Source organism: Acanthochromis polyacanthus, chromosome 23, assembly GCF_021347895.1.
Source record: "Acanthochromis polyacanthus isolate Apoly-LR-REF ecotype Palm Island chromosome 23, KAUST_Apoly_ChrSc, whole genome shotgun sequence".
Taxonomy (NCBI): Eukaryota; Metazoa; Chordata; class Actinopteri; family Pomacentridae; genus Acanthochromis; species Acanthochromis polyacanthus.
In genome coordinates, this window is record NC_067135.1 from 10,465,268 (window position 1) to 10,491,124 (window position 25,857).

The following is a 25,857-nucleotide window of genomic DNA, read 5'->3' on the forward strand; positions in this document are numbered from 1 at the left end:
ATGACAGTAAAGCACAGACACAAACAAACATCCCAACAAAACAAATTAAAAAGAAAGACATTCAATGTTAGGCCAGATGTTGACGTCTGCTTTGAGTGATGACATGATTTCAGGCTGTCATTTTCAAACTCCGCCTCCTGTGATGATATAGCATTAACACCAGATGGATTAGATGGGGATGGAAATACAAGACTTGGCAGGGAAAAAAAAGGAGTGAATTGAAGCTGAAAAAATCAAAAACAAATCATGTCAAATGCATAATCGAGACCAACTAACTTGACAAATGGAGGTTACTGGGGTGACTGGGCGCACCTGAACCTGTGGAGGAAACGGCGGTGGAATTAAGTACATTGCAGACGTCATAGCAATGTGATGACTATTTTCTTCACAAAAGGAAAGTAGAAATGTGACAAGAAGTAGCTGAATGATTATGTGTCGTCTAAATGGGACATTCATTAGTAACAAACAAATCACCATGCTAGAAGCTTTGCTATGCCATGCTTATTTTATGGAAATAGGAAAGCGTACAGGGGATTAAAATTGTAGCATCTCAAAGTAGAGCTGAGCAACCACTGGATATTATTTGCCAATCTTTTTAACCTGAAATGCACTACTTGCAGTCTGCAGAATGAAACTTCAGCTTTCAGTTACGCTTGCTTTGCTTTAATAATGTAGGATTAACAAAGTTGTTTGGATGTCGATCGAGGAAAAAGCTTTAAAGCAGATGTTAGCTGCCTTTTTGTTTATGCTGCCACAAGTCAGCCTATGACCAAAGATTTGCACCTTAAGATTCATGTGCCACTTTGACACATCGGTTGGGTGACGCACGCTCTCTCTACCGAGGTGATGTTTCATTTTGGTTTCTGGCACAAGTGGGCATTAGCTAATGGAAGCTGCGCTGTTTTCCCACCCACTCTCGCGTCTCTCTGAAAGACGGCAAAGCCAGTTTCTATTGCAGCCCACAACTCAAAATCCATTTCCACCAGTGGGGGACAATGGAAGTACCTTTTCCAACACGCTGTCGCTCAAACATCAAGCATCCTTAAGATGAAAATGTCCATTGAGGGTGTAAAGACGTGAAAGGAAGGGAAGAGAGAGTAGGGGAGAGAGGTGGTCTAATGTACAAGCGCTTCGGGACTTGAGAGAAAGTGGTCGGGTGGTAGGGAAAAAAAAATGATTGGTCCTTTTTGAGCAGCGAGAGAGCCAAGATACCAGCTCTCAGAAAGGTTGTTGGGGGGAAAAATGATGGCTTAAGAGGCGAGTGAAATAGTGGAAGGATGGTTGAGATCACTCCGAGCCAAAAGGAAAAATACCCCTCTGCTAGGATGAAACAGTCTGTAATGGTCCTAAAATCATTGAAGAGCTATCATAAATATGCATAATCTTTTGCAAAAATGAGCCTGCAGGGATAATTCATCCTCCTTTCATACTAGCTGACCTGAAAAATATGGCTTTGATATTACAACATTATTGGCAGTCTCCGAAACGCGTGTCCCAAAGCAGTGGGTGCCAGAGGAACTCAAACGGCAGTTAAGTGTGTCACTCTGGGCCAGGACAGGGGCAAAGATGCATACCGCCTTTCCAGGTGATAAATGGACTGTGACTCCCATCTTTTCCCAAGGCGAGAATGCGGCCGCATGACTGAGCCGAGGCATGACCACTGACCAATCACCTCAGCACTAAGGGTCAGAGCTAGTAAACATGAGTGTTTGTAGCTTGTCACCACTTTCTCTGCGCTATCGGCTGCCGTGCATACAGATTGAAACCCGTAGCCGCGATGCATTTAGTGTTTCCCACACCTTGCCGCAGCACTACGTCACCCGAGTGGGACTGTAGTATTCAGAGTAAGCATGACAAGTCTTGATGACCTGGATAACCCAGGTGCAGGAGGAAGATGACAGATGCCATGAAAATGTCAACCTTGCATTTCCGCCTCTTCATTTTCCACCAAGAAGCGTCTCCAGGGAGGCCTGTGTCAGTTTTGACCCTCCGTGCCTCCTCGAAGCACCTGTCCACTATCTACCTACAAACTGCTCGCTTGATTAGTGCCAGTCCAACTGCATAGATGACTGTTCAGGGTTTCAGTGGCAGCAGAGGTTTCAAATGAAAAAGCATTAGCAAATTGTGCATTTTTTTTCCCTAAAGCGAGCAACCAGTAGCATCCTTTTTCACATGCATATTCAGTAGTAAATTCACTTTGGATCTTACATTTGGCTTCGCTTGGATTACTCACCGGGCGTTTGGAAGTTGAGACGTCGTAGTTCAACAGGGTCAGTGGGATGATGAAGCGGCATTTCCTTGCTGTTGGGGAGACTACCTTTTCTAGCTTCAGATTCTGCTCTTTTTCTGTAGAACAAATGGCAGATTTTAATTACGTCTAAATAGTTTTCTGTTTTGCACTCTTTAATTCTACTTGCGCAACCTCAAAGCTTGCCTTGTGGTCTTGTGAATAATGAAGACAGCTGTGTAATTAAGGAGGTGACAGGGCTGCATTCTTTCAGTACATAGGGCCATAGGGGGTGGGCTAAATAGCATCATCACTTTACAGTATAATGCCATCCAGTGCAATAGCCTTTAGCCAGTAAATACTACCCCTAGTGAAGCTTAATGTTCACTTTTCAATGACAACGTCAGATAGCATGTGGCTTCAGCTTTATAGTAATTTGGAAGCTGTAGTTAGGGGTGGTATTTGAGTGCATTCTTTTGTAATCTGCCACTGTGTATTTACTGCAGGGCTATTGTACTGCATTGTATTATGTTGTGGAGAATACTTATTTATGCCATTCTCTTTACTTTAGGTATATTTTTCAGTATTTTGAATTCAGGTTTTTAAATGCACAATTTCTCATACATGGGAATGCAGTTTTTTTTTTTATTCATAACAGTCAATTTAAAATGTAATTTGGTGTTTATGCAGCATTATGATTTCAGAATTTATTAATACTCGAAAAGGAAAATAAATTTGTGCTTTGATTTTACAATCGAACTCCACTGAGAGACCACATTCTATACGCTGAGATACAACATGTACAGTCCAAGGAGAAATAAAGGGGGTTTGAAGGGAACTGTTGGATTTCTGCTTCTTTCTCACGCTTACCTGTCTGGTTTGCTGCTCCATTGGTCGGCAAGGAAAGAAATATCAACAGAACATTAGGTGGTAAGACCCTCGGCTTTATATAATGGAGAATTTCAGAAACTTTTCTTTAGAATATCTGAATGACAGGCTTGCGTAAGAGACAAACGATACCAATCATATCTCAGTTTTGCTTGGCGTGCAAGATTAGTGATGCTTCACTTCAGAGATTATGCTCAATTATGCAGCCTTGGGGTTCTTTGTTTCAAATACTACAGTTTCCCAGGTGCATCCAAGATTTGTACATTGTATATCTGCTATTTCAAGCAGTTTCAGCTGATTGCTTCTTGTTCAGGCATAAAAGTCATCTCTTGACTCTTAATTGCTGTGTCTGTCTTTTCCTGTTTTCCTGCCTACCACTGTTGCATTTATTAAAATCACAAATTATGCATGTTCAGGATTCATGAATGTGTGTTTTAAATGCCATCAACTCATGCGATCATGATTTTGAATGAATGTGCATAAATTAAGTACATAACGTTAAAATGTATGCTTTTTAAAAAAAAAAAAATCCATTAGCCTGGTAGTAGACATGACCTGACTACAATTATTACACTTGTAGGAGCTCAGTTTACTCTGATTTGTTTCTCTCTGATGAAGCTGTACGTGGTGATCCCAGAACATGTCTGTTTCCCTTTTGTTTTGCACAAGAGAAGAGTGCTGTCACATAAAAATTGATCCTGACAGGAGAAATATCTCCTGGATATGCGCTGAATGTTCTCTAACGTGGGGGTGACACAGGCTTGGTAATCGATGTGTAAATCTGCCTGCCACAAATGGAAACAGCGAAGCCCACCGCGTATGCAGTTCACTTTCAGTTCACCTTTGTATTATCCAAACCAAAATTTGATATGAATGGGTCCCAAGGACAATAAGGCGTAAGCAAAATCCAGAATAAAGCTGCACCCATAAACCTCTTAGATTACACTCATAGTATTGATGTTTTTTTGTCTTCAATATTGTTACTGATTTTAGCTTGTGCTGACGCTTCAGTTCCTAATCTTCCCAAAATTACACTTTGAGGACTACTGTGAAATTCTGCTTAGGCCTGGACATTTGATTGAATGAACTCTGTAGAAAATCTGACTTTTATAAAAGGTGAGCAGAGACAAGCTAGCAAAGGATGAGTGGGGGAAAGATGCATAGATGTGTGCATGTAGGAGGGGCATGTGTGCGTGTCCTGGCAAAACAGGGGGAAGGCGGCATGAGGTCAAAGTCGGGATCTAGAGCTGAGTTCCCCAGTGGAATGGGTAGTAGTGAGAAAGTGGAGGGGCTGGGAAGCTAGCCCGGGCCTCAGGGCCTTTCTAAAGCTGCACACACATGCAGTGACATGCAGCAGATAGTCAAAGCTCTCCACTCCCACGCTTGACTGATGAGCAGTGACAGCATGAGGTCTGACTACCACTAGGCGGTTTCAGGCAAAAAAAAGCTGTTTTTATTCAGTGTGAAAGTGCAGAACACTAAGTGTTTTCTACAGTGCTATGTGGCTTTCCGAGTGTGTGTTTGCAGGGAGTGGAGGGATGTGTCTGATTAACTTTCAGTCAACGCACGTGTCTCTGTGAAGGATTGTGGGCGCCTGTGCTTGATGGCTTGACAGTTTGGGTAGCTGCATGCTTGGATTTACACGTACGAGATTTAAAGTTTGCCAAGAGTAAGGGTCACGGATAGTCTGAGGATCAATGCGCCTCAGGCTTTAAGTTAAAATCTTGCATTTAGTGTCTGCATTCGAATGTGCTAATTGAAGATGTGTGTGAGGTGGTGTGTCGGCTTCACGAATGTTAAATATTGAAAGGTTATACATTTATACATAAATGTTGAGTGGCAATACATGAGATGAATTTTAAATACACATAAGTAATACACCATATGTAGCTCTTGTCTTGCATCATCCCTATGCATGCCAACATTGTAGTCCACTGACCAAGTGCATTTTATCATTTAGTATCCTCACCTCTTGTAAAGAAGGATGGCAATGACGATGCATATGATGAAGACGACAGCCAGGACAGGGCCCACCACCCAGATAAGACCTTCCTCCTCATCGATGACTGGCTGGGGTGGGATGTCGGCTGAAACAACCGGGTCGGAGTACGGACTGGTTGCATACATGATCTGAGTGAGGATAAAGCATCATTGATCAACATTCATTCACAGAATAGCATCTTCTCATCATTTTATTTGTCGTCTGGCTCCCTATGCATCAAATTGTTCCATAGACATTAAAAGATTTCTTTACCCTAACATCCAGAACTTGAATACCGGACGATACTCTAGATCCAGATGTATTTTAGGAGTTCAGCATATTCAAAACAGCACTGCAAGATTTCAATTAATTTACCCCACGGAGCATATCTAAGAGGGGACTTCTGACAAAGGCAGTGTGACCAACAGTGCAAATGGAAAGCCAATTCAAAGTTTCTCCATGTAGTTTCTGCTAAGCCGCCGTTTGACCAATCAAAGTTATCTTCAATATCTCTTCTATACAGGAGCCTTGATTGGCCATTTCATATTCTAAGTGAAGATAAAAAAAAAAAAGGTCTTGTGGGAAAAGAATATATGCTTCAGTGGGCAAATTAGAGATTTCCCTCTGTCCGTCATTATCATTTCTGCTCTACCTGAACTCGGGGTTAGTGGAGAGAGTGTGAGGCTGCACTATAGACCCTGCAGCTCATCAAATCCATCATCTCGCCTGCAGCTGCCTAATAATGCGGCTTTCTGGTCTCCCGTCCAGACAGACACATGCACGCACACACACTAGCTGCAGCAGCGGAGATAAGGTGGACCGCACGTAGGACGCAATTAAAGAGGAGCTCTGTTATCGAGGTATTCTTGCGATCAGCTAAGGTCTTAAGGGGCTTCTCTCCCCGAAGCAGCAAGGGTCAGCTCCTTAGGCCAGCTGCAGCTTTAAGTTTTCAAGTTAAAGCCTCACAAGGGCTCAAAGTAACACATCTGACCAGAAGCAAACTCTGACCCTGCGCCAAGATGCAGTAGATTTAACCGCTTTCTGTCTAGGAACGAGCAGTTTTCAAAACGGAGAGCATGAAATCACCGGCAAGGGAGGAAAACAAGTTAATGTCTAAAGTTCAAATCAAGGATAACATGAGACATATAAAGGTGAAACAGATTATATGGTGCAAGAAAAACTGCAGACTTACATTCTCAGACATCTCCAGAACCGCAAGCACAAAGAAGATATATTCCTGGCCAGTCTCGAGTTGCTTGTTTTCAAAGTCCCCGTACATCTTGCCATCTCCCAGGGTGAAGTCTTTGGGCAGGTCTTTGTAGTAAGCAGCGATATAGGCTTTAGGTTCTGCCTGCCGCTGAAACCGAAGGCCTCTGCTCGTTCGGTTTATCTCCTTCAGCAGCTACAGTGAGGAATAAGAAGCAGACAGTTGATAACACACAGCGACATGTTCTAGGACACACACACATGCACACACATGAAAACAAATCCACACAAACCAAATCTGTCTATCTTGACTTTTTTTTTCTTGTCTGATTGCTGAGCTGAAAATGCTGATTGCAAAAGGCAGAACATTACAGAAAAGATCAATGACTTATTTCATCTGTTTTTGGACTACAAAAGATGGCAAGATTAAAAGATTGTGTGAATTTCCAGCATATAAAACAGCTGAGGATTATCCAACAGCTTCAAACAGTAAAAAAAAAGAGGCTGAATTAATTCAAAACTTTCATAGCTGTATTTTTTTTTTCTTGTTGATACAATGAGAAACATTTTTTTTGCGGGAGACACGTAGAATCTGGGGAAAAAAATTAAATCCGTTGTACAGTTGCATGTATTTTAATTACTTTTCTCCTTAATTTTAACAAATGTGCAAATTGAGTATAAATGATGATTAAATTGCTTAAAGTTTTATTTTGACAAGAAAAAACATATTGTCAGAGGTTATTCAAAAAATGGAACATTCCTATATTTTTCTAATGTCCCTGCCAGTTGAGCTTTGAAATGGAATTATTGTATATCATTTATAAAAACTCTTTTATGGTCTACTTTACTAATTAGCATTAGAACCAACAGTGCCACCTTTTCTCTTCCAACCGTCAACACTAACACATCTAACAGGCTGAAAGAAACACTGTGCCCTTCATACAAGTCTGCTTCATCACACTTTAAATTTCTAGTACAAAGCGTGGATGATAATTATGCTAATCAAGGCCCGGCTAGTTGTTTCGGCGTCTGGCTGCATATCTTTGCCTCGTGTGCGCCGATGATTGCATGTGCGTGCATCTGTGCATCGCTTTGTGTGGCTTGTCATTCACATTAGAGTGTGTGCGTTCTCGTGTGTGCTCTGTTTTGGCTGCGGGGCTGTTGGTGCTGCCCGATAATGTCTTCAATCATCTCTCCTGTCAACACGGCTAAATCTAGCCGCCCTTGGGAAAAGTTGTGAAAAGGTGAGTGCCAATATTGACAAACAAATAAATTCTGACAGAGGGGTGACTTTTGGGCAATCGGTCAAGGCTACAGACATGGGCCTGTAGGCATGAGCTGCAAAGCCAATGCCAAATGAGACATGGTTGTGTTTTCTTTTAGGCTCCAAGACACGATATATTGTGATGCTTATACAACAGAAATCAATATTTAAAAGTCTCAGAATTTCAAAATTCTCAAGCGGGTTAAATTTACAAGCTGGAATCCCTGCTAGAATTGTTGTAACCTAGAGGGGAGAGTTTTAGAAGTTTCCATTTTCCAACTTTTTTTTTCTTTTTTACAAGAAAAACTACAATATCAGCTGCATTGAACCAGTAGCTTTCTGTCTGTGATGCTCCATCTGAGAGGAAAGAATACCTGAAATGTAGTCACAGCTGGAAGTACATAGTGATAAAAGCTTTCATTTGCTTACACATTTAGTCATGCATGCAATGCACAGGAGCTCCTGAATTGTCTCAACTGGCTAAATATAAAAGTTGTCAAGTGTTTTGTGCATATGCAGGAGGCTAGCTTTGCCTGGAATGAGAAGAGACATGAAGGCCTGATGCAGCTCTTCAGGTAATTACCACAGACACAAAGAGGAGGAGGAGGAGGTGGGGATGGGGGTTGAGTTTGCAGTGCACTTGATGGCTACTTCATGTTCTCATTTCCATATGAACAGTGCTCTCTGCAGCTATTTGCGTCAATCAGCGAGACTCATCTCCTGTTCCTCCTGCCCTCTTAACTGCCTCAGCTTATTTTTTCGTTCTTATTTTGAGAAAAGAATGTTGTATGTGCGCACAGTTCTGAAGGCCCTGTGAAGAAGCTAAGTCGAACAACTGAATAATAGAAAAAAGAGCTTTACCTGCCGTATTTTACTATTCATTGTTATTAGGATCATAACAAGCAGATCATTATTTGAACATACCTCCTCTAAATTCATCTCATCTGGATTGTCCCACGGCTTGAAAAACTTGCCAGTGCGTTGCTTCTTCAGAGGTACAACTACAATATAATACCCCCTGGAAATGTAAAACACAGCGCATTATCATTCAAGACAAGGACAGAAACCACAGTCACTTTATATAAGACACCAGTTTATTTGCTGGTCAGTCACATGCAGAACTGCTTTGTCCCTCTCATGTCTGCTTGTATTAGAGTGTAATCCACTGACCAGAGGTGCATGAAAAAAGATCCATAATCGTGCATTTATGAAGTTATGTGATTCTTTATCACTTGATTAGTCCCATTTTCTTGTTTAATTCAAGCATGCTCAGAGAAGTCAGGCGATATGGCTACACCTCACTGAGGCCCCCCGTGGGCTAATTAGAAGACCTCTGTGAATGCGGAAAAGATACAGAATTAGAGGGATTTTCAGCCGTTCATCAGGGTGGCAAAAAAGATAACAGCCTCCCAACACAGTTGGGCTTCCTAGTTGGCCACTGCACTAGCTAGCATTAGCCAGGATGGCAGTGTGGCAGGCTAATGGGAAACTAATTAGCTTAAGCTCTGGCATGGGAGACACTGGGCCAAGTGCATCCAGCAAGATCAAAAACCCAAGATGGGTTTGAAGCTTCAGTCTGCAATCGGATGTGCTCCTTGGCCTTCTCACAACCCTGGGCTTTGTTGAAAGGCTATAAGAGACTTTATAGGGCTTAGAAGAGTGTGCTTAAATGAGTCGGGCAGCTCCAGTGTGTAATGACTGAGGTGAAGTGGATATTACACTGAAATGCAGGGATGAATATAAATTACTGTTTTGGAAGAATTACCCCTGACAAGGTCAGCGATCAAGTTCACTTGTTTATTTCTGTTCACAATGAAACAATAATCAGTAATGTGGATATTAGTGACGAGTAGCAAAAGCTTCACATCAAATATCCAGCTAAAGAGACATTATTATTAGGTAAAATTATTATTAGATGCAGCTTCAGGATATTCACAGTTGACTCAGCGAAGCCTCTCCAAGCTGGTGTATTAACTTGGAGATAATTTTGATGAGACATCTGATTGCTCCTTTGTTACTTTGCACAATAACACAGCAAATTAAAAGTACTGCATTGATTTGACTGTAAAAAAAAAAAAGGAGTTGACTTGGAGGATTTTTAACTCATGATTTAAAGCATCAAGATTCAAGAAATTACCTGTTGACTGTCTGTGCTTACCTTACTCTCTCAGATGTCTGCACCGTTGGCAGCTCCACAGTCACCATCCCGTCTGAGTTGGTTTTGCTGATCAGATAGGGCTTGGTGCGGAGGATGTCAGGGGCTGTCATGGTGGACACACGATGCTGCAGACCTCCGGCACTGTTTCCACGATTAGTCAGGAGGAAGGAGTACTGTGTCTCAGGTTGAAGACCGGTGATCAGCTTCTGCGTTAACTTCCCATCCACCTCCACACTTTGCCCATTGTCGTAGAGAATCTGTTGGCAAATGAGTTTGTTTCATGTCGACCACCCATCTATGTTAGTGTTATGTAGAGTGTATTGTATTTAGCTCAACAGTACTCACAGTGAAAGGTTGAGCGGGGTTGTAGGTGTCAGGAATTTCCCATGTCAGCAACACTGATGTCTTCATGGCAGCTCTTACGTGAAAATTTTTGCAAACACTGCTAAAAGAAAGGGGGAGCAGGTGATTTAGACACAAAACATCCCTTTATGTTTCTTCCACCAAGGGTCCCACACCAGTTCTTACCTGATAATGCCTCCTTCAAAACCAGGCTGAAAGTAGTACTACGCTGAACTCAACACTACCTCTTACCTTCTTACCAACACCAACTCTTAAATTTAATGACTGACTTTTGCTTAACTGACGAGACACAAAGAGACATACATACTTACTCCATGTGAGTTTGTTAAATCATTCTTATATTAAAGGGACTAAGGGTAGGGTAGCTTGTTAATACCAAAGTCTTCCGGGTGAGTCCATACTTTGTAAACTTCTGCCGTTTGAGGCTTTCAGAGGAAGCTGTTGTGGTTGAAAAGGGCTGAAACAGGGAAAGGTTTTTTTTTTAGATAGAGGGAAAAGGCTTAGAAAGTTCAGGGACTGGTCCTACCTTGATCCACAGGCTGTGTCCTGAATTGGACACTTGGGCTATAGGGACCAGAGCCCTTGCTGGTGAAGGCACACATTTTAATATCATAAGTGGTATCTGCCCTAAGACCATCCAGGATGACTGTTGATTCTGGGGCGGTGATGAAGAGTTCTGAGGGGCCTGCGTGGGCTGTTGATGTCCTTATACTGCAGAGCGTAATTTCACTATTTGGCCGTTTCGCTCCGCCAGCATAAACAGGTTGCCAGCTGACCTGAATGTGGAGGTGGTGGCGCCCCTCAGCTGTGATGCTCTGAGGGTAGCCGCTTTGGAACGTCCTCATTCGTTGTGACTTCTTTGACTGTCTCTTCACAAAGCCCCACTTGTGCGTGCTGAAAGGCGGAAAGTTGTACGAGGCTCCCTTATGAATCTCTTTGGTTGTGTAGTGGTTCTCTCGTTCAGGAACTCAATGACAGTCAGCGGATCCACATCTTGCCGGAACCAAAGCGAAGGCGATAGCCTTGCAGGGGCCCGTGGGTTACTGCTGGGGGATGCCCACTGGAGGAGAGCTGTGCCATGTGGTTGTACTGACCATAAGCCGAGGTTTATCAGGAACTAATAGTGGCAATGGAGAAAAGGACAACTTGTAATACATACGGAGAAACCATGTTCCTCTTTAACCATATTTGTAGTAGACAGGCACTCACAGTATCAATCTACCATCTGACTATGTGTGTTTTTGGCTGTGACATAACACTGTCAAAAGAAGTGGAAAACAAAGAGTGAACTTGGGTGACCTTGTTTTCTTTCTTTCTCACTGCACTTTCCATTATTTCTAGTGCCTCCAGCATTGCCATGTCATACCAGTGGCTAAGAGTTATTGCTCTGAACGAGACAGCAATCAGCATTCACACTTTACACGTCTCACTGACAAGTGGGAATAGCGCTTAGCATAGTGCATCGTATTTTTTCCCCTTATTAGGTGCAGTTTCACTGTTTTGCAAAGTGAAATTGCCAGTTTTACATGAACTAATGTTAGCCACAGAAACACAGGAGGTTGGTCAGCAATCGATGGTTACGTTACCTGCGCCAGTGGTGGTGATCAGTTTGGGTTTGCCTGCGCGCTCCGTCGCCTTTTGTCGTGTAGGCTGCCACCGTAACTGAATATTGTGGTCTCAGCCTGCAGCTCTGTGATGATCATTCCTGTGAAGATGCAGGACTTAAGTTGCAGGACACTCATTTTGTGATTTGCATGATAAACGGAGGCAGAACGATAGAAGTGGGGTGTGATCTCAAAAAAAGCATGGACTCAAAACTGAGGCATATGTCAAGCATACGGTAATGTACTTTTGTTAACATGCCAAATAGGATGCTCTAATGACTAATGAAATTGAATCTATCAAGGTCAGTGTTTGCATTTTGGTGAAGAAGTACCACAGGAGTTTTAAAGGTAAAGACAGGTGATGCTCAAGCTATTAGTAAAATAAGGCTAATCAGCTAAACTCCTATTGCACAAGAGGTAAATATTTGCACAACATGCAATTCATGCAGAAGATGACAGCAGGGGAGAGCAGAATTGGAACTTTGTCAAGCTTAGCTACTCACATGTTCAGTTGAATCATCATATTCCCACTGATTATGATATCAGAACATGGAGAGAAAAGAGACAACAGATAAGGCCAAGTCCAGACACTGATCACAGGCCAGAAAATATGCAATCTACAGTTGACTTGCAACCACCAAATAAATGAGTTTCTTATTTAAAAAATATAGCTTATACTCAATTTTCATTACATGTGCATGTATACAGATAAATTCATTAAGCTTGTATCCAGTTGAATTATATTGTGACAAAATTATTAATGACTGAATTCAAAATAAAGAAATCCTACCCAAATAAAAGGCTGTGCTGTAGCCCATGTAAAGGTAAAAGAGAGAAAACGATACTAGTGTCTGAGAGATGAGGTGGCAGAGTGAGGGGGTGCTGTACCTGGGCATCATCAATCAGGATGTCCTTGATGACTGGCTGTCCTGTGGGCTCCCCATTAACCATCCTGACATAGTGCACCTGGTACCCTCGGATCTGACCGTGCTGCTTGGTGGGCATCGGTGAACGCCAGATCACTTTAATTGATGAGGAGTTGACAGCCTCCACCTCAACTTTACGAGGTGGCCCACTAGGAACTGGAGGAACACCATGGGATAGAAGAAAAAAGGTCAAAATTATAGAGAACCCCTTCACCCTCTGTTTTAAATCTTGCCCAGAGCTGTAGCGCAAAATGCTGCAGTGACCCAAAAAATCACAAAAGTGCAGCAAACTGCAACAAGCACTGCATGACATCAATATTTCAACAATGGTAAGGGGGAAAAATCAACAGCAAAAACAGGTCTGACAACTGACCTAATCTTGAAACATTAAAAATGGGCAGAGTGGATTTTAAAAACATGGAATAAAAATGTGTTTTGCCAAAATAGAAAAGTGGAGCCAAAGGGGGGCTTCAAGAGTTTTGGTATGCTTGAAGCACGGCAAGAATTTTGGCTATGGAGCAAGGAAAAAATAAATTGAAAAAATGATTCTGTCACACAGCCACATGGGATTGAAAAATACCAAAAAATAAAAAATGGCCTTCAAAAATTTCTTCCACCTTTTGTTATTCCCACTGTCCAGAACTTGTCCTTTTGCAAGTTCCTTAAAAAGTTAGATCAATAAAATGCTTCCGTTAAAAACAAAAACAAAGAAAAAGAAGCAAAAAAATGCAGTTTCAGTTTCAAAAGCGACAGTTGGGACGGGAAGTAGGAGGCCTGCAGCTGAAAATGCCATACCATGTGTTGAAATTGAGCAGCATGAAAAAAATCCCAAAAATCACAGTTTTGTCGGAAAAAAAATAAAAAATATCCAAAGTGGGGCTAAAAGTGCTGACAGTCATATTAGAAGCAGGCAGAGAGGGTAGAAAAGAAGAGGGAATTGTAGATATAGGCAAGGTGGTTAGTATTTGGTGGGGTAGGTTAAGAGGGGTAGACTGGATTTGCAGCTGGAGCTTTGTTTGAGCGAACACATACCATCCTCCTCTGTGCGGATGAGCTGTGGCAGGCTCTCCGGTCCTGCTCCAACATCTGTATGAGCCGTGACTGTCACACGGTACTTGTCCATTTTTCCAAGTTTTCCAGAAGGTACTCGGTGATTTCCGGAGGGATGCTGGGGATTTGGCGAGCGGTAGTGTCCTCCCCTTCAGTTGCGGCGTAGTGGATGGTGTATTGCGTTATGATTCCATTTTGTAATTCCACTGGGGGTGGCCGCCAACTTACCAGGATGTTAGTGGAGGTGGGGCTAGAGCACTTGACTTCTTGAGGTGGGCCTGCAGGTTCTGGTTGTTGCAGGGGGATTTGGAGCAAGTGCAGGATTTTTTTTTTTTTTTTTTGTTTTGTTGGGTGAGGCCATTCATTGAGTTGGATTTGTTTATTGAAAGATGTTTCAGTTTTCAGTTTTGATTGGGGTGATGATGGTAGAATTGACCAAACCAAGGAAAAAGAAAAGGGAAAATAAAATGACACAAATGAGAAACAAGCACAATGACTTATGTGGGTAAACAAAAAAAAAAGTATTACAAATCAGTGAAACATCACAAATAAAGATGAAACCAAAAGACAAACACAAAAGTGCGCAGACTAATGATGAATGGAAAGTGTTGATTGGGGGAAAAAGGACAGCTTTACCATATGTGACCTACCTTTGTCATGAAAAAATAAATTACAAAAACAAAGGAAAACAAAAATCACACATCCTAGTGCACTACTTCTTAGATCCCTTAATTCTTAAATCAAACCCTCAACCTATTTCAAAGGACTTCATTTAAGATAAACCATTCAAAAAAGAAATATACTAATAACTCAGACAAATTTGTCAAGCAGTTACCATCAATCCAAAAACATAAAGGTTGATGCTGCAACTAGTTTAAAATAGAAAAATGTTGTATTTGTCACCAACCTTTCCGAAGCCTGTTGGTTTGTGGTAAAAGCCTGATTGTACAACAGAGAACTTCCCAAGGAGACATGACTGATTTATTAGATTCTGATAACATTGGCATGCACTCTTGTATTCATTTCATCATTTACCTCAGAAAATACGTCTGGGCAGAGTTTAAAATTCTGAGGTTTTATACCCACCTGATCTCTGCCATTGTCTCCCAGAGCCCTCAGATCTATGTTAGATGTGCAAAGTCAAGTCCAGCAGCTCATGGTTGTATTTTTGTTTTAATGGGAAAACTGTAATTGGTAATTGAAATGAGACTGTGCTGGATTTAGCTTTATTTTGTAATAAACAACAGAAGCCAATTTTTTGTTCCTTGTTCCACAAATCTGAGGTCTTTGGGCAGAAATCTCCCTAACTACAAAGACAGTACTTGCTTTGAGCTTTCTATGATAGTGTAACTGCAAAACTTGTTCTAATTTGAATTGAGTATAAGCATGACATGGGAAAGTCCCTTTGACGTTCAGAAAATTGGTTCTTGCAAACATAGAAAGCTCAGTCTCAAAACGTTTGTGTTCTTTTATTTTTGGCTGACATGCAATGTCAAGAGACAAGGTTTCCTAAAGGCCAGCCATGCCCTTTCATTCATAAAAACAGACACAGATATGGGCATCCATTTAAATAATTCAATACTTTATCATTCATTTAAGACAAGACTGTTTTGCACAACAAAGGTTGAGTAATATTTTTTTAAACCTTGTCTCCTGACTTCACAAGAAAGCCCAGGTACACTGTCCATGCAACCTTTTCAAAGTGAATAGTGCATGGTCAGGTAGCCTTCATAACACTTAGTAACTATATTCAATGTTTACATCTTTGCTATTTTCAAATGCATCAGGGACTTGGAGAAAAAAAACAACTACATTTACTTTATCTGTGCTGGGTAGGACCTTCCTGACATTCTTGTCACTTTTTGGATTTTGCAGCACGCGTATAAATATTTAGAATGCATTTGAAAATGAGTTCCTTCCCAAATAATACAAACTCTGTCAGATAAGGAAGAAGACCTACGTGTCTGTGGAGTTTCTGCAGAGATCTCGCTGGTGTAAGCTCCGACTCCATGTTTGCTACGAGCAGCCAGCCGAAAAGTATAAGTCGTGAACGGCTTCAAGTCCTTCAGCAGGTATGTGGTTGTCGGCTCAAAGCTGATTCGTTTCTGTGAGGAAAGATTGTCAGTGTCACTTTTTAAAAATATATATATAAAACAGGGAGTTTGTAAAAATGCATGAGTATAAAGATACTTTCAACTGTTAAACAAGTCAGAAAGCGAGTAGAAGAATTTATTTCAATACACAAATTAAATGTGAAAGTGACACTCTTTCTTTAACGTTAGTGTCTCACCAAAGTGAGAAATGTTAAAAATAATAGTTACAACCCTTTACCTACAAATTAACTACTTATGACTGTAGAAACACCAAAAATAGTTTGCCATCATACCTAACATACTGCTAATACCTTATGACTAATATGAATTCATGATATGGCTATTAATAGAGTAATTGCTCATACATATATACTCAACCCTTGATAAGTAAATGTACAGCAACAGTACACAAATACTGAGAAAAGAAAGTCTTGCATACTATGTACTAGTAATATAAAATAAGGTTGCATAACCCCCACTAGAACACTTTATTTAGAAAATTACAATAATCTTTTCACTGCACAATAAAATTTGGTCGCTGTAACAAAATGGTTTAACATCAGTAAATATTTACCTCGTCTCTGTCATCTCTCTTTCTGTACATAGTTTCGTATCCGGCTGACTGATTTCTTGTCCACAGTCTGTGCTGGGGCAATCCATGACAGGTAAAATAATGGTTTCTGACTAAAGGGCTTCTCCTTTAGAAGTCGGTTGGGTTGGTAGAGGGGAACTGGAATTCAAATTCATAGAAATAAATGAATATTCCCTTGTCCTGCAATTGTTCATTCACATTGCAAGTTGCACTTTTGCAATTTTTTCACTCAAGTTGAACACTATTACCTCCATGTTCATAAATTAACACAGAAAAACAATATGGACTTTTTCAAATGGAAAAATGGCAATTGGGGGTGTCTTTGTATTTGTTAAATTTTTAATATGAAGTGATTTCTCCTTCTTAAGAAAGCCCCATTTAAGGTGGTTTTTTGACAGTCTGAAGATGTGTTTCAGCTCTGGTTAACAACTGCAACCCACTAATGAGCATCACTGCCCAAAAAAAAAATGTTTGTGACACTCCAAGTTTAATTTGTGGAATACTTTTTGAAAACCCACCTCGGTCTTAGGCAATGATCTGAAGATCTGAGAAAGCGGTCCATCTCCCACTGAGGTGTAGGCCAGAACTTTGATGTAGTAGGTCTTGTTGGGGATGAGGCCCTGGATGGTGACAAAGTTAGACCCTCGACAATCTGCTTCTCCCAGAGGTTGACATGTTGGGCGAATCCATTGTGTAGTAGACCCGGTAGCCCATGATCTGACCGTTGGCCTCCTCAGGTTCATCCCACTGGATAACAGCTGTGGTGGCGCTCATCATTGACCTCGGACCTGCCCTCGGTGCCGTGCTGGGTGCCTGCCTCAGCTGTTTTGGCCTCATGCTCTCGCTGGGTGGCCTCGCCCGATGTTGTTTACCGCCACCACCCCGAACTCGTAGTCAGAGTAGGGGCTGAGGCCCCCACACTGTACCTCGTGGTGGCTACACCATCAATCTCCTTGTACAAGTCCTCGGAGTATTTAGACTTATGCTGGATGATGTAGTAGGACACCGGTTCAGGATTACCAGAGTCCCACGTCAATGTTAGCTGGTGGCTTGTGCGCTCTGTCACGACAGGAATGCCAGGAGCCTTGGGCAATGCTGTGACGATAATTATTACATAAATATTAATAAAATGCAAATATACTTCAAAGCATTACAAAGTTATACCTCTGTAATTTATTTTACAAGCCGCAGAGACTTTATTTAATTGTTGATTGCTGACTTATATTGATCACAATTAATTTACCAAGACCATTGCGCATGATACTGATGATACACCGTGTATTCCACTCATAAGAGACTCATATATTTGGCGCATTCTATTAGGTGGGTGGATAGTCGTAATATTATTTCACTTTTTCTAGTTTACACAAAAAAGAAGGTGGGCATATGAAGTGCTGTGTGAGATTCAGGGCTTGTATACCCATGTTCAGCATTTAAGAGTGCTGTTGTTGTTAATCTTGGATTTCCCAGTGTTATCACTTTAATAATTAAACAGGTAAATTTATTGCTTTAATTCCCCACACCGGGCACATGGCAAAGATATCAGAGCAATAGATTGTCTTTAATATGCCATTTGAAAGTATGCTTCTGGGGGAGCTCCTGCCACACTGTTATTATTGTGACTAATATCCTATGTTATGTCTTGGAAAAACAAGCCGAGTGTGTGTGTGTATGCGAGTGTGGCGACACCAATCTGGGATATCTTTCTGGTACGCCACAGTGTAGATATGATTACACTCAGATAGTACCATGTCTACAGAGGACACCAAAACAATACTCACTACGTTCCACCCTCCCCCCTACATCTTGCTAACAGAAATGGTGGGCTTGTGGCTCTGCAGCTCTCCAGCTGAGAGATAAGCACTTCACTATATTCTCAATCTGGAATCTAATGCACTGAGGCTGGTGCCAGGGCTTGTCTAAAGCTTTAAAGAATCCTCTACAGATGACTTATCATGACAGTGAGAGGTAAATAAGTTTCTTTAAAAAACTGTTGGTAGTCTGTGGCTTGGGTAGGCAGCTAATACCAAATATGAGCTGCAAACTGAAAATACAGAATCTGAAACACTTGGAAATCTGCTATAACTCAACTGTTAAAAGAATCGACCTCAGCCTTGGTGTTCATAATGAGAGAGTAGTGTTTTATTCTGCATAAGTAAGAATAAGCAGCATGTTTACCCTTGACTGTTATCTGTGCCACAGCCTCTAATCACCCCGAGTGTTGACATGGCCACACAGGTGTAGTTGGCCGACTGCCGGACGTCAGTGAGCTCCAAGACGTTCCGTCCAATGGGCATATCGTCCTCTGGCGTAAGATCCTCAGCACCCAGCATCCCACTTGACATATGGCATGGGAGAGCCCACTGCCACACATGTAATATTGACACTGCCGCCCGGCATGATCTCATTGTCTGTAGGTGGAATGGAGAATCGTGGTGGCACCCGGCGCACTGAAAACAGACAAAACTTAGTATGAAACCAGCAGAAAATGAAGCAGCTCAAATCTTCAGAGAAAGAAAATACGGCCTGTATTTTTCTTAAATGTTTGCTTTCATATTGGTAGATTTATGGGAACAGAATGTTAATTGTAGCAATAAAAAATAACTGTTTCTATATAGGCTAATTATGATACGTTGATAAAACACATTTCAAACACGTTCGATCCAAGATTTAGTGGTGAATGGGTTAACACCAACACGAGCACCATGCACAAAATACTGCGTCACCATCGGTACAGATATACAGAACTGCACAAAGTGCTGGAGAGTCAACAGCACTCCACAGTTTGTATGCAAGAAACAACTTTCAGGCTGCGCACTTCCAGCTGATGTGAGACAATGTGCCGCGTCACATTCTCACATCACACAGACATATAGATAATACACGCAACAAAGGGGGAGGGTGGATTATTTCTGTGGCTTTTCAGGCTCAGCCAAATAAAAAACAAAAAATAAAATCTAAGGCTGTCAAAATGTTATACATTCATGCTTTGATTAACTCGTAATCGTAACAAATAAAAGCTTATTGGGATGTTCTCACAAGGCTAAACTACACTCTTTCTATGCACGAGTCATGAGCGATTAGAAGCCTGCTGTGCTTTGTTCTAGCCTGCGTTTACCTACTTGTTTGCATTCATGAAGATAGATAAGAAAGGTAAACCTTTTGAAATAGGCTTGAGAACTGTGCCAAACAGTTCCGCGGATAGAAGTATGTTACACATAGTTTCTTTATGCTGGTGAATTCAGGGTCAAATGACAAAGCTTTATCTTCACACAAGAAGAACAGATATGCTGGTGCTTCAAGCTTTTAATGTATTTCACCACAATACAGTCTATGATTGTGCAAATCAGTCCATGGTCAGAATAAACCAAAATGAAGTGATGCTTATTCAAAGTATTTCAATAGGAGTGCATGCCTCTAAGTGCAGTTTAACACAAAGGACTGAGGGAGATCACTTAGACTGTACGATGTGTACCAACATTTCAAGGAATGTTATCAGGAGACAAGATAAAGAATCACTTGGTTTGCTAGCTTATTGTACAACTCATAAATAAAATTACAATAACAGTATTCTAGCATGTTATAAATATGCAGGAAGTGGATATAAGTACAATTAGTACAATTAGGTATGTGCTGCACTTCTTTTTAATCATGTAACTTTTTTAAAATAATCATTATTAATGATATTAATTGGAAATCAACAATGCATATCATTTGACAGCTTTAGTGGGTGCACATTCTTTAAGTATTCTTCAAAAGAAACAAAAAACTCTGAATTTCCAAGTGAAAAGTTTGGCTTTAAAGTGAACTCAAATGTATAACATCCATAGTGCACATGGACGGCTTCGAGACCTTTTGAAGGGGAGCAGGAGTCCATCATGCATACAAGAACAATACGCGACTTTGGGAGGCAACCATGTAAAGGAATCAAGGGGAAACAGAGGCAGCAGGGGCAAAATAAGTAGTAACAGGGTCAGAGGGAAGACGTGGTATCACACGGTGTAAATGGAGGGTTAATCTGACACTGTTACAAACTACAGTCTTGGGAGAATAACGTATAGGACAGAGGGTGAATATATTACTTCTCCTTCGACTTTATCAATAGGGGTTTATATGCAAAAACATTTAAAGACAGATGATAACTGAGACTTCAGCTCAACTTCTATCGGGGAGGGATTCAAATTAAAAGTTAAGTCAGTGTTACTGCTCATGGCATTTAAAGTAGATTACTGTTTGCTTGGGTGAGATTATTCATTAAAATCTTTAGTAAACCTTAAGAAAACTGTCAGTGTCACTTTTAAACATCTGAATACTTATTGCGTGTGAATTTACACTCTTTGTAAACACTGTCTGTAATATTTTCAGTGTTATTTGTGCACGCATTTGCTGCAGCATAGTCTTGCCCTTCCTGCTGGCTGCTACTAATTCATAAAGCCCATTCTGTTGAGCAGACTGCAGCTCTCCAGAGAGGAAATCTAGGGGAACCGCTTGCATTATTAAATACAACGTTTCTTTCGCTCAATATTTAATTAATATCCAATTGGATCACACTCCCACAGACATAATATTATCCTGCTCATTTGAATATCATTACATTTGTCAAGTCTTGTGGATAATGCTCTAAATGCATCATTTTTTCATGACTTCCTGTGCAGAAACATCCTCATCCGAGGAAGTGTATAATCTCTGAGGGCAAGATTGTTTTTACTGCTTGACACTTGACTTTAGTGCCAATTACAACAAAGGATGGATTTTGCTTTAACATATTTTTATCTATGAGAAACTTCAGTTGGAGAGAGCGCCGCAGGGAAAATTGGAGCGTAGTGAAGCTTAAATGGCTATATGAAGAGGAAGATTCAGCACCCATATGAAGCAGCATCTATGTAGAACAGCTGCTGCTAGTTCCAGGAGCCCACATAAATCGAGAACATAGTTCCTGCTGATGCTGTGTGCCTTTTGTGCAAAGAAATGACTTCATTACGAGCTTTTTCTTCCTCTATTGATCTGGTGCGCCGTTAATCAGAGAAACCAAGCAGGAACACTGACAAGGCTGGGGGAGAAGGGAAGACTAGTTCAGACATTAACATGTGACCATGCAAATCGACCGATGCAAATATCATCCCGACCGCCCCACCTCAAAGATGCAAACATGCACCACCTGTTGGACAGTCAAGCATTCTGACACGGACCGGGGGCATTCTCAATGGGAACATAAACATTAAATGTGCAACAGAGAAAGAAATGATCTTGAGAGAATTCAAAAAAGAATGGTAGAATAAAATAGGATGTGGTAATGCATTTGTATTTTAATTGCAATGTCAAGATGTATTTTAAATTTTTTTGTGGGAAAAAAAAAAATCTTCTGTTTTGTGTTGTGTTCAAAAAGTAAAAACACACCAACCTTCTCGCAGCTCTGAGGGATGTAGGGAATTTGATGCAGAACAAAATGCAATAAGGAAAGGAGAAAAACAAGGGAAACACAGAGAGTAAAAAGGCCATGTTTTAGGTGTTCAAATGCTACTTAAACAATTCGAAGGACCTTATGTCTGTGAGGTGCAGGGAGCCCCTCTTATCTCCCTGGCACCCATCTAACAAAGCAATCTGTCTCAGCTTAAGCATTTTAAACAAGAAGACATATTTACTTTTAACACATTTTCTGCCCAAGCCATGTGGTTAGCTTATAATTCTAATTATTTTATATACTTATTTATTTTAGTTTTATTATATATTTTTGCTTTGGAACCGGATAATAGTTTCATGATTGCTAAAAGCTAACCATAGGACTGAAGAGCATTGTGAAATTTAAATGAAAAACAGGAGAAATAGATCTTATCAGGCACACACACGTATTTAGAGAAAATTTAAAACAACACTTGATAATACTGAAAAAAAACGACGGTGTGTTTTGCAAAAAATGTAAAAGTAAGTAGCAGTATACACATCAATGCATTTAATATTTTTACTGTAATATAGCGAACGATTGCAAGCTCTGTGGAAAAACAAAAGATTACTTAAAGCATCTCCATCTTAACTATACTGTCAGCCCGATCTCACGGGGATTCGTGAAACTGTCACGTAAGTTTTAGTTTCGGTTTCGTGTGCACCAACACGATTTCGTCATGTTTTTCGTGCCGCTCACCACGAAATGCGCACCAATGTATTTTAAACGGCGGACTTTTCGTGCCACTCAGAACGTATTTCAAAAGAATGTGTATATTATATTTTTAATGTAAAACCGTGGCGAATCCAACGCTATATTTTGCATGACATCGTCCCTAAACATAACCCTAACCATAACCCTAACCATAACCCTAACCATAACCTAACCATAAGCCGGTGGTACACTTACCAATTTGCATAGGAATTTCAAGAATGTCCGGCGGCCGGCGGCCGCAAACGCGATCACACAAGCAGTATACGCCGATGGACAGCTTAGATCGTCATGAATCCGCCGGTATAAACCACTTTCAGATGTGATTACCACAGCGAAAAACATTTCGTGGTGAGCGGCACGAAAAACATGACGAAATCGTGTTGGTGCGCACGAAACCGAAACTAAAACTTCCCGTGAGACCGGGTTGATACTGTATATAATAAAACTGCAAGGCTATACTGTATAAACACTCTGTAGCTACCAACAGCTCATTTTAATTTTACAAGCTAATTTTTACACGATACACTATCTATATATTTTTTTAAAAATTTAGACAATGGTTTTGACTCTAGATTTTGAAAATATTTTGACAGTTTCATTGTCAATAACTAGCGTAGTAAGATTAAAGGTGCCCTTCCACTGTTGATAATTAGGGAGAAAAAGGATCTGCTCACTGCTGGGGAAAGAGTCGGGACTAGCGCAGGAGGAATGTCTACCTCAGACAGTCAGGTTTTAAAGCAATTAATAGATAAACACAGCAAGCAGTCTAGCCATCGGTGTTAGATTCAGGATAATCAACACAAAGGACAAGAAAGACACAACAGAGCATAAACTGTAGGTTCAAATCAGTGCAGGTAAGTCCAGTGCAAATAAACAACAACAAAAAGAAAAAAAACAGAAAACAAAGCATACTTACAGTGGCCTCACAGGATTGGCCCCTGCAGACTTTATTGGCTGATTTTAAAGATTCCTCATGAATTTTTTTAAAGAGAAAGTCAAAATATTGTTTGAGCAAAAGCATGCTGGTGACATTAACGCGCATCTCCTACCTCTGACATAAAGATTTGCTGGAGCAGAGTAGCGGGTTCCATCGTTGTTGGTGGCCACGCATTCATACTTCCCCTGGTCAGACTCTTCGCTCTGCTCTATCTGGAGGGCTCCTGGTTGGGAATAGGAAACGGGGTGGCGAAGTATGTCTGGTTAAAGTTATGCTGCTGGCAACAAGTTCACAAGCAAAATTAAAAAGCAACGAGCTTGTTTGACCTCAAGGAGGTCATCATCAACCTCCCTCCGCTTCTAGATTAGCTTTGTCCTTTCAAACTTAAGTAGTTTGGACAGTTTCCAGAAAGTTGTAGTTAAACAATATCCAATAAACTGCATAAACGAAATACTACATTCTTCTATAAACTCTATTTTATACGTCTTTAGTTTATTCCCCCAATCATTATCACAGCCCGAACAGCTGGCTGTTCGGGCTGTGATCCTACTATAGGTGAGGGATAGCTGCATCATGCAAAACATTTCCATACAAATATATTGTTTCCCTTAACAGGCCTAAAGTAGCGACACAGGAACAGAAAAAAAACACATTGTCAACCAAATCTAAATGAAAAGAAAAGAAAAACACCTATCTTCTGTCTCTAATACATTTACCTTGTTGATGACATCTTTACAGAAAAAAACTGATTACTTATAGGGTCTAAAAGGACACTCATCCTAGCGCCAATGAAAAAAAAATGTCATAATTTCACTTTGAAGAATAGGGGCAAGCCCATCAATATACAACATGTCACTGGACTGGTCAATATGGGGATGAGTGATACTGCTTCAGGGAAACATGGATCAAACAAAAGAGGTTTACAGTATAAGAAAGCAGCATAACAAGGGAAGACAATTGAAAGAAAGAAATTTAGGTATGAATTTTAGCATATTCAATCACAGATCAGGTGTAATATTTGGCCTACATAATAATTTGGTACTTCATCTACGTGAAGTGACTTTCAAAAAAAATGCAGCGCATACAAAAAATAGAAAAATGCTGCTGAGATATCTGGAAAAAAATTTAATTGAAGTATCATGTAAGGCAAAACCAACATATAACCCTCTGTAACAAAAGTTTTGACATGCAAATCTTAGCAAGAAATGTATGTCGACACAACTTACAACCTTCTGACAACCCTTAGCTGAAAAATAAAATGCAATTGTATTAGAAGACAAAATTCAAAATACCGGCCTGAGCCGACAAGAAGGTAACCAACCACTGCTTTAGCTTGTCAAAGCTACAAAAGACACCCATAAAAATCCACCAATGGGATCAGCAGTGTGGTGTCACATGACCCAGGGAAAAATGGCTTTATGCATCAACAACTCCTCAGCTCCATGTCACACGGCAAAAATGAGCCAATCAGGTCCTCGCCAGACTCTACTTGTTTGCCTTCCCCAAACCCTGAAGAAAAAAAGTCAAAAAGTAAAATAGTCTCCAAACCCAAGAAAAGTAAGAAAAATAGGTGAAAGAGAAAAAAAGCACCGTAGAAACTTTATCAAAAAAGTGGTTGTTTGGGCTTTTTTGTAGAGGTACAGGAGAGGAAAGCAAATAGAAGAAATGGAAAAAAATAGTTTGCAAAGATAGAAAGAATTCTTTGGGAGAAAAAAGCAGAGGAGAGGCAATGTTGTCTTCAGCATGCCTGCGTGATTCCACAGCATCTGTGCATTTTTTTAGTGCTGAACAAGAACAGCTAAGGGGGAAAAATGCTTGGTTGTTTTAGTTGGACAAAAAGAGGGACACATGATTCGCTATGGCCAAAAAGAAAACAAAAATGAACATAAAAGTATAGTTTAAAAAATAATTGTCATTGGATATGCTTATTTGAGCCAGGGCAAGCATATCACAACTGAGCTAAACAGGCTCTTGAAACAAGAATACAAAGGAGGAAATAAAGCATAGACAAAAAAGATGGAATACAAATTTAGTCAACGAAACAGGACAAATAAGAAGGAAGGTCCATATGAACATAATGGGATTTGGTCTTGGTAAACAGGACAAAAATGGAGGTGATTCGAGTGAATGGATGGGTTGACAGCAAGAATGAATTTGTATTATTTTCATTCTGTGAACGTCAGTTCAGCACTCTTACCTCTTATTGGTGTACCACCTGGGTGGATAATATGAATGCAAATAAGATTAGAAAGAAGAAGCATTAGTACGAGTAGATAGAGGCTGGGGGCTTTGGAAGAAGAATCAAATTAGATTTAACAGGGTACGTAAATAAAGGTACTACAGGAAAGAGAAAGGAGAGAGAAAGAGAATAAGAACTTTTCTGTACTCTACTGGCAAAGAAAGACAGGATTCAT

The 25,857-nt window shown here is 40.6% G+C and overlaps 1 protein-coding gene across 1 annotated transcript in view; it reads right to left on the bottom strand.

Moving 5' to 3' along the window:
* The window catches only part of LOC110949394 (protein tyrosine phosphatase receptor type D), a 376,478-nt gene that overhangs the window by 24,503 nt on the left and 326,118 nt on the right, over nucleotides 1-25,857 (bottom strand). The window contains 35 exon segments of the mRNA XM_051944213.1: nucleotides 2,234-2,346; nucleotides 3,098-3,109; nucleotides 5,085-5,245; nucleotides 6,289-6,498; nucleotides 8,491-8,584; nucleotides 9,725-9,981; nucleotides 10,070-10,161; nucleotides 10,164-10,166; nucleotides 10,614-10,764; nucleotides 10,766-10,810; nucleotides 10,812-10,844; nucleotides 10,846-11,051; nucleotides 11,054-11,087; nucleotides 11,090-11,143; nucleotides 11,145-11,166; nucleotides 11,168-11,204; nucleotides 11,674-11,707; nucleotides 11,709-11,792; nucleotides 12,195-12,221; nucleotides 12,580-12,773; nucleotides 13,650-13,733; nucleotides 13,736-13,954; nucleotides 15,628-15,772; nucleotides 16,335-16,406; nucleotides 16,871-16,998; nucleotides 17,001-17,036; nucleotides 17,039-17,206; nucleotides 17,209-17,268; nucleotides 17,271-17,447; nucleotides 18,531-18,558; nucleotides 18,560-18,685; nucleotides 18,687-18,802; nucleotides 21,754-21,765; nucleotides 23,556-23,666; nucleotides 25,641-25,658. Coding sequence (XP_051800173.1) covers nucleotides 2,234-2,346; nucleotides 3,098-3,109; nucleotides 5,085-5,245; nucleotides 6,289-6,498; nucleotides 8,491-8,584; nucleotides 9,725-9,981; nucleotides 10,070-10,161; nucleotides 10,164-10,166; nucleotides 10,614-10,764; nucleotides 10,766-10,810; nucleotides 10,812-10,844; nucleotides 10,846-11,051; nucleotides 11,054-11,087; nucleotides 11,090-11,143; nucleotides 11,145-11,166; nucleotides 11,168-11,204; nucleotides 11,674-11,707; nucleotides 11,709-11,792; nucleotides 12,195-12,221; nucleotides 12,580-12,773; nucleotides 13,650-13,733; nucleotides 13,736-13,954; nucleotides 15,628-15,772; nucleotides 16,335-16,406; nucleotides 16,871-16,998; nucleotides 17,001-17,036; nucleotides 17,039-17,206; nucleotides 17,209-17,268; nucleotides 17,271-17,447; nucleotides 18,531-18,558; nucleotides 18,560-18,685; nucleotides 18,687-18,802; nucleotides 21,754-21,765; nucleotides 23,556-23,666; nucleotides 25,641-25,658 — 3,363 coding nt within the window.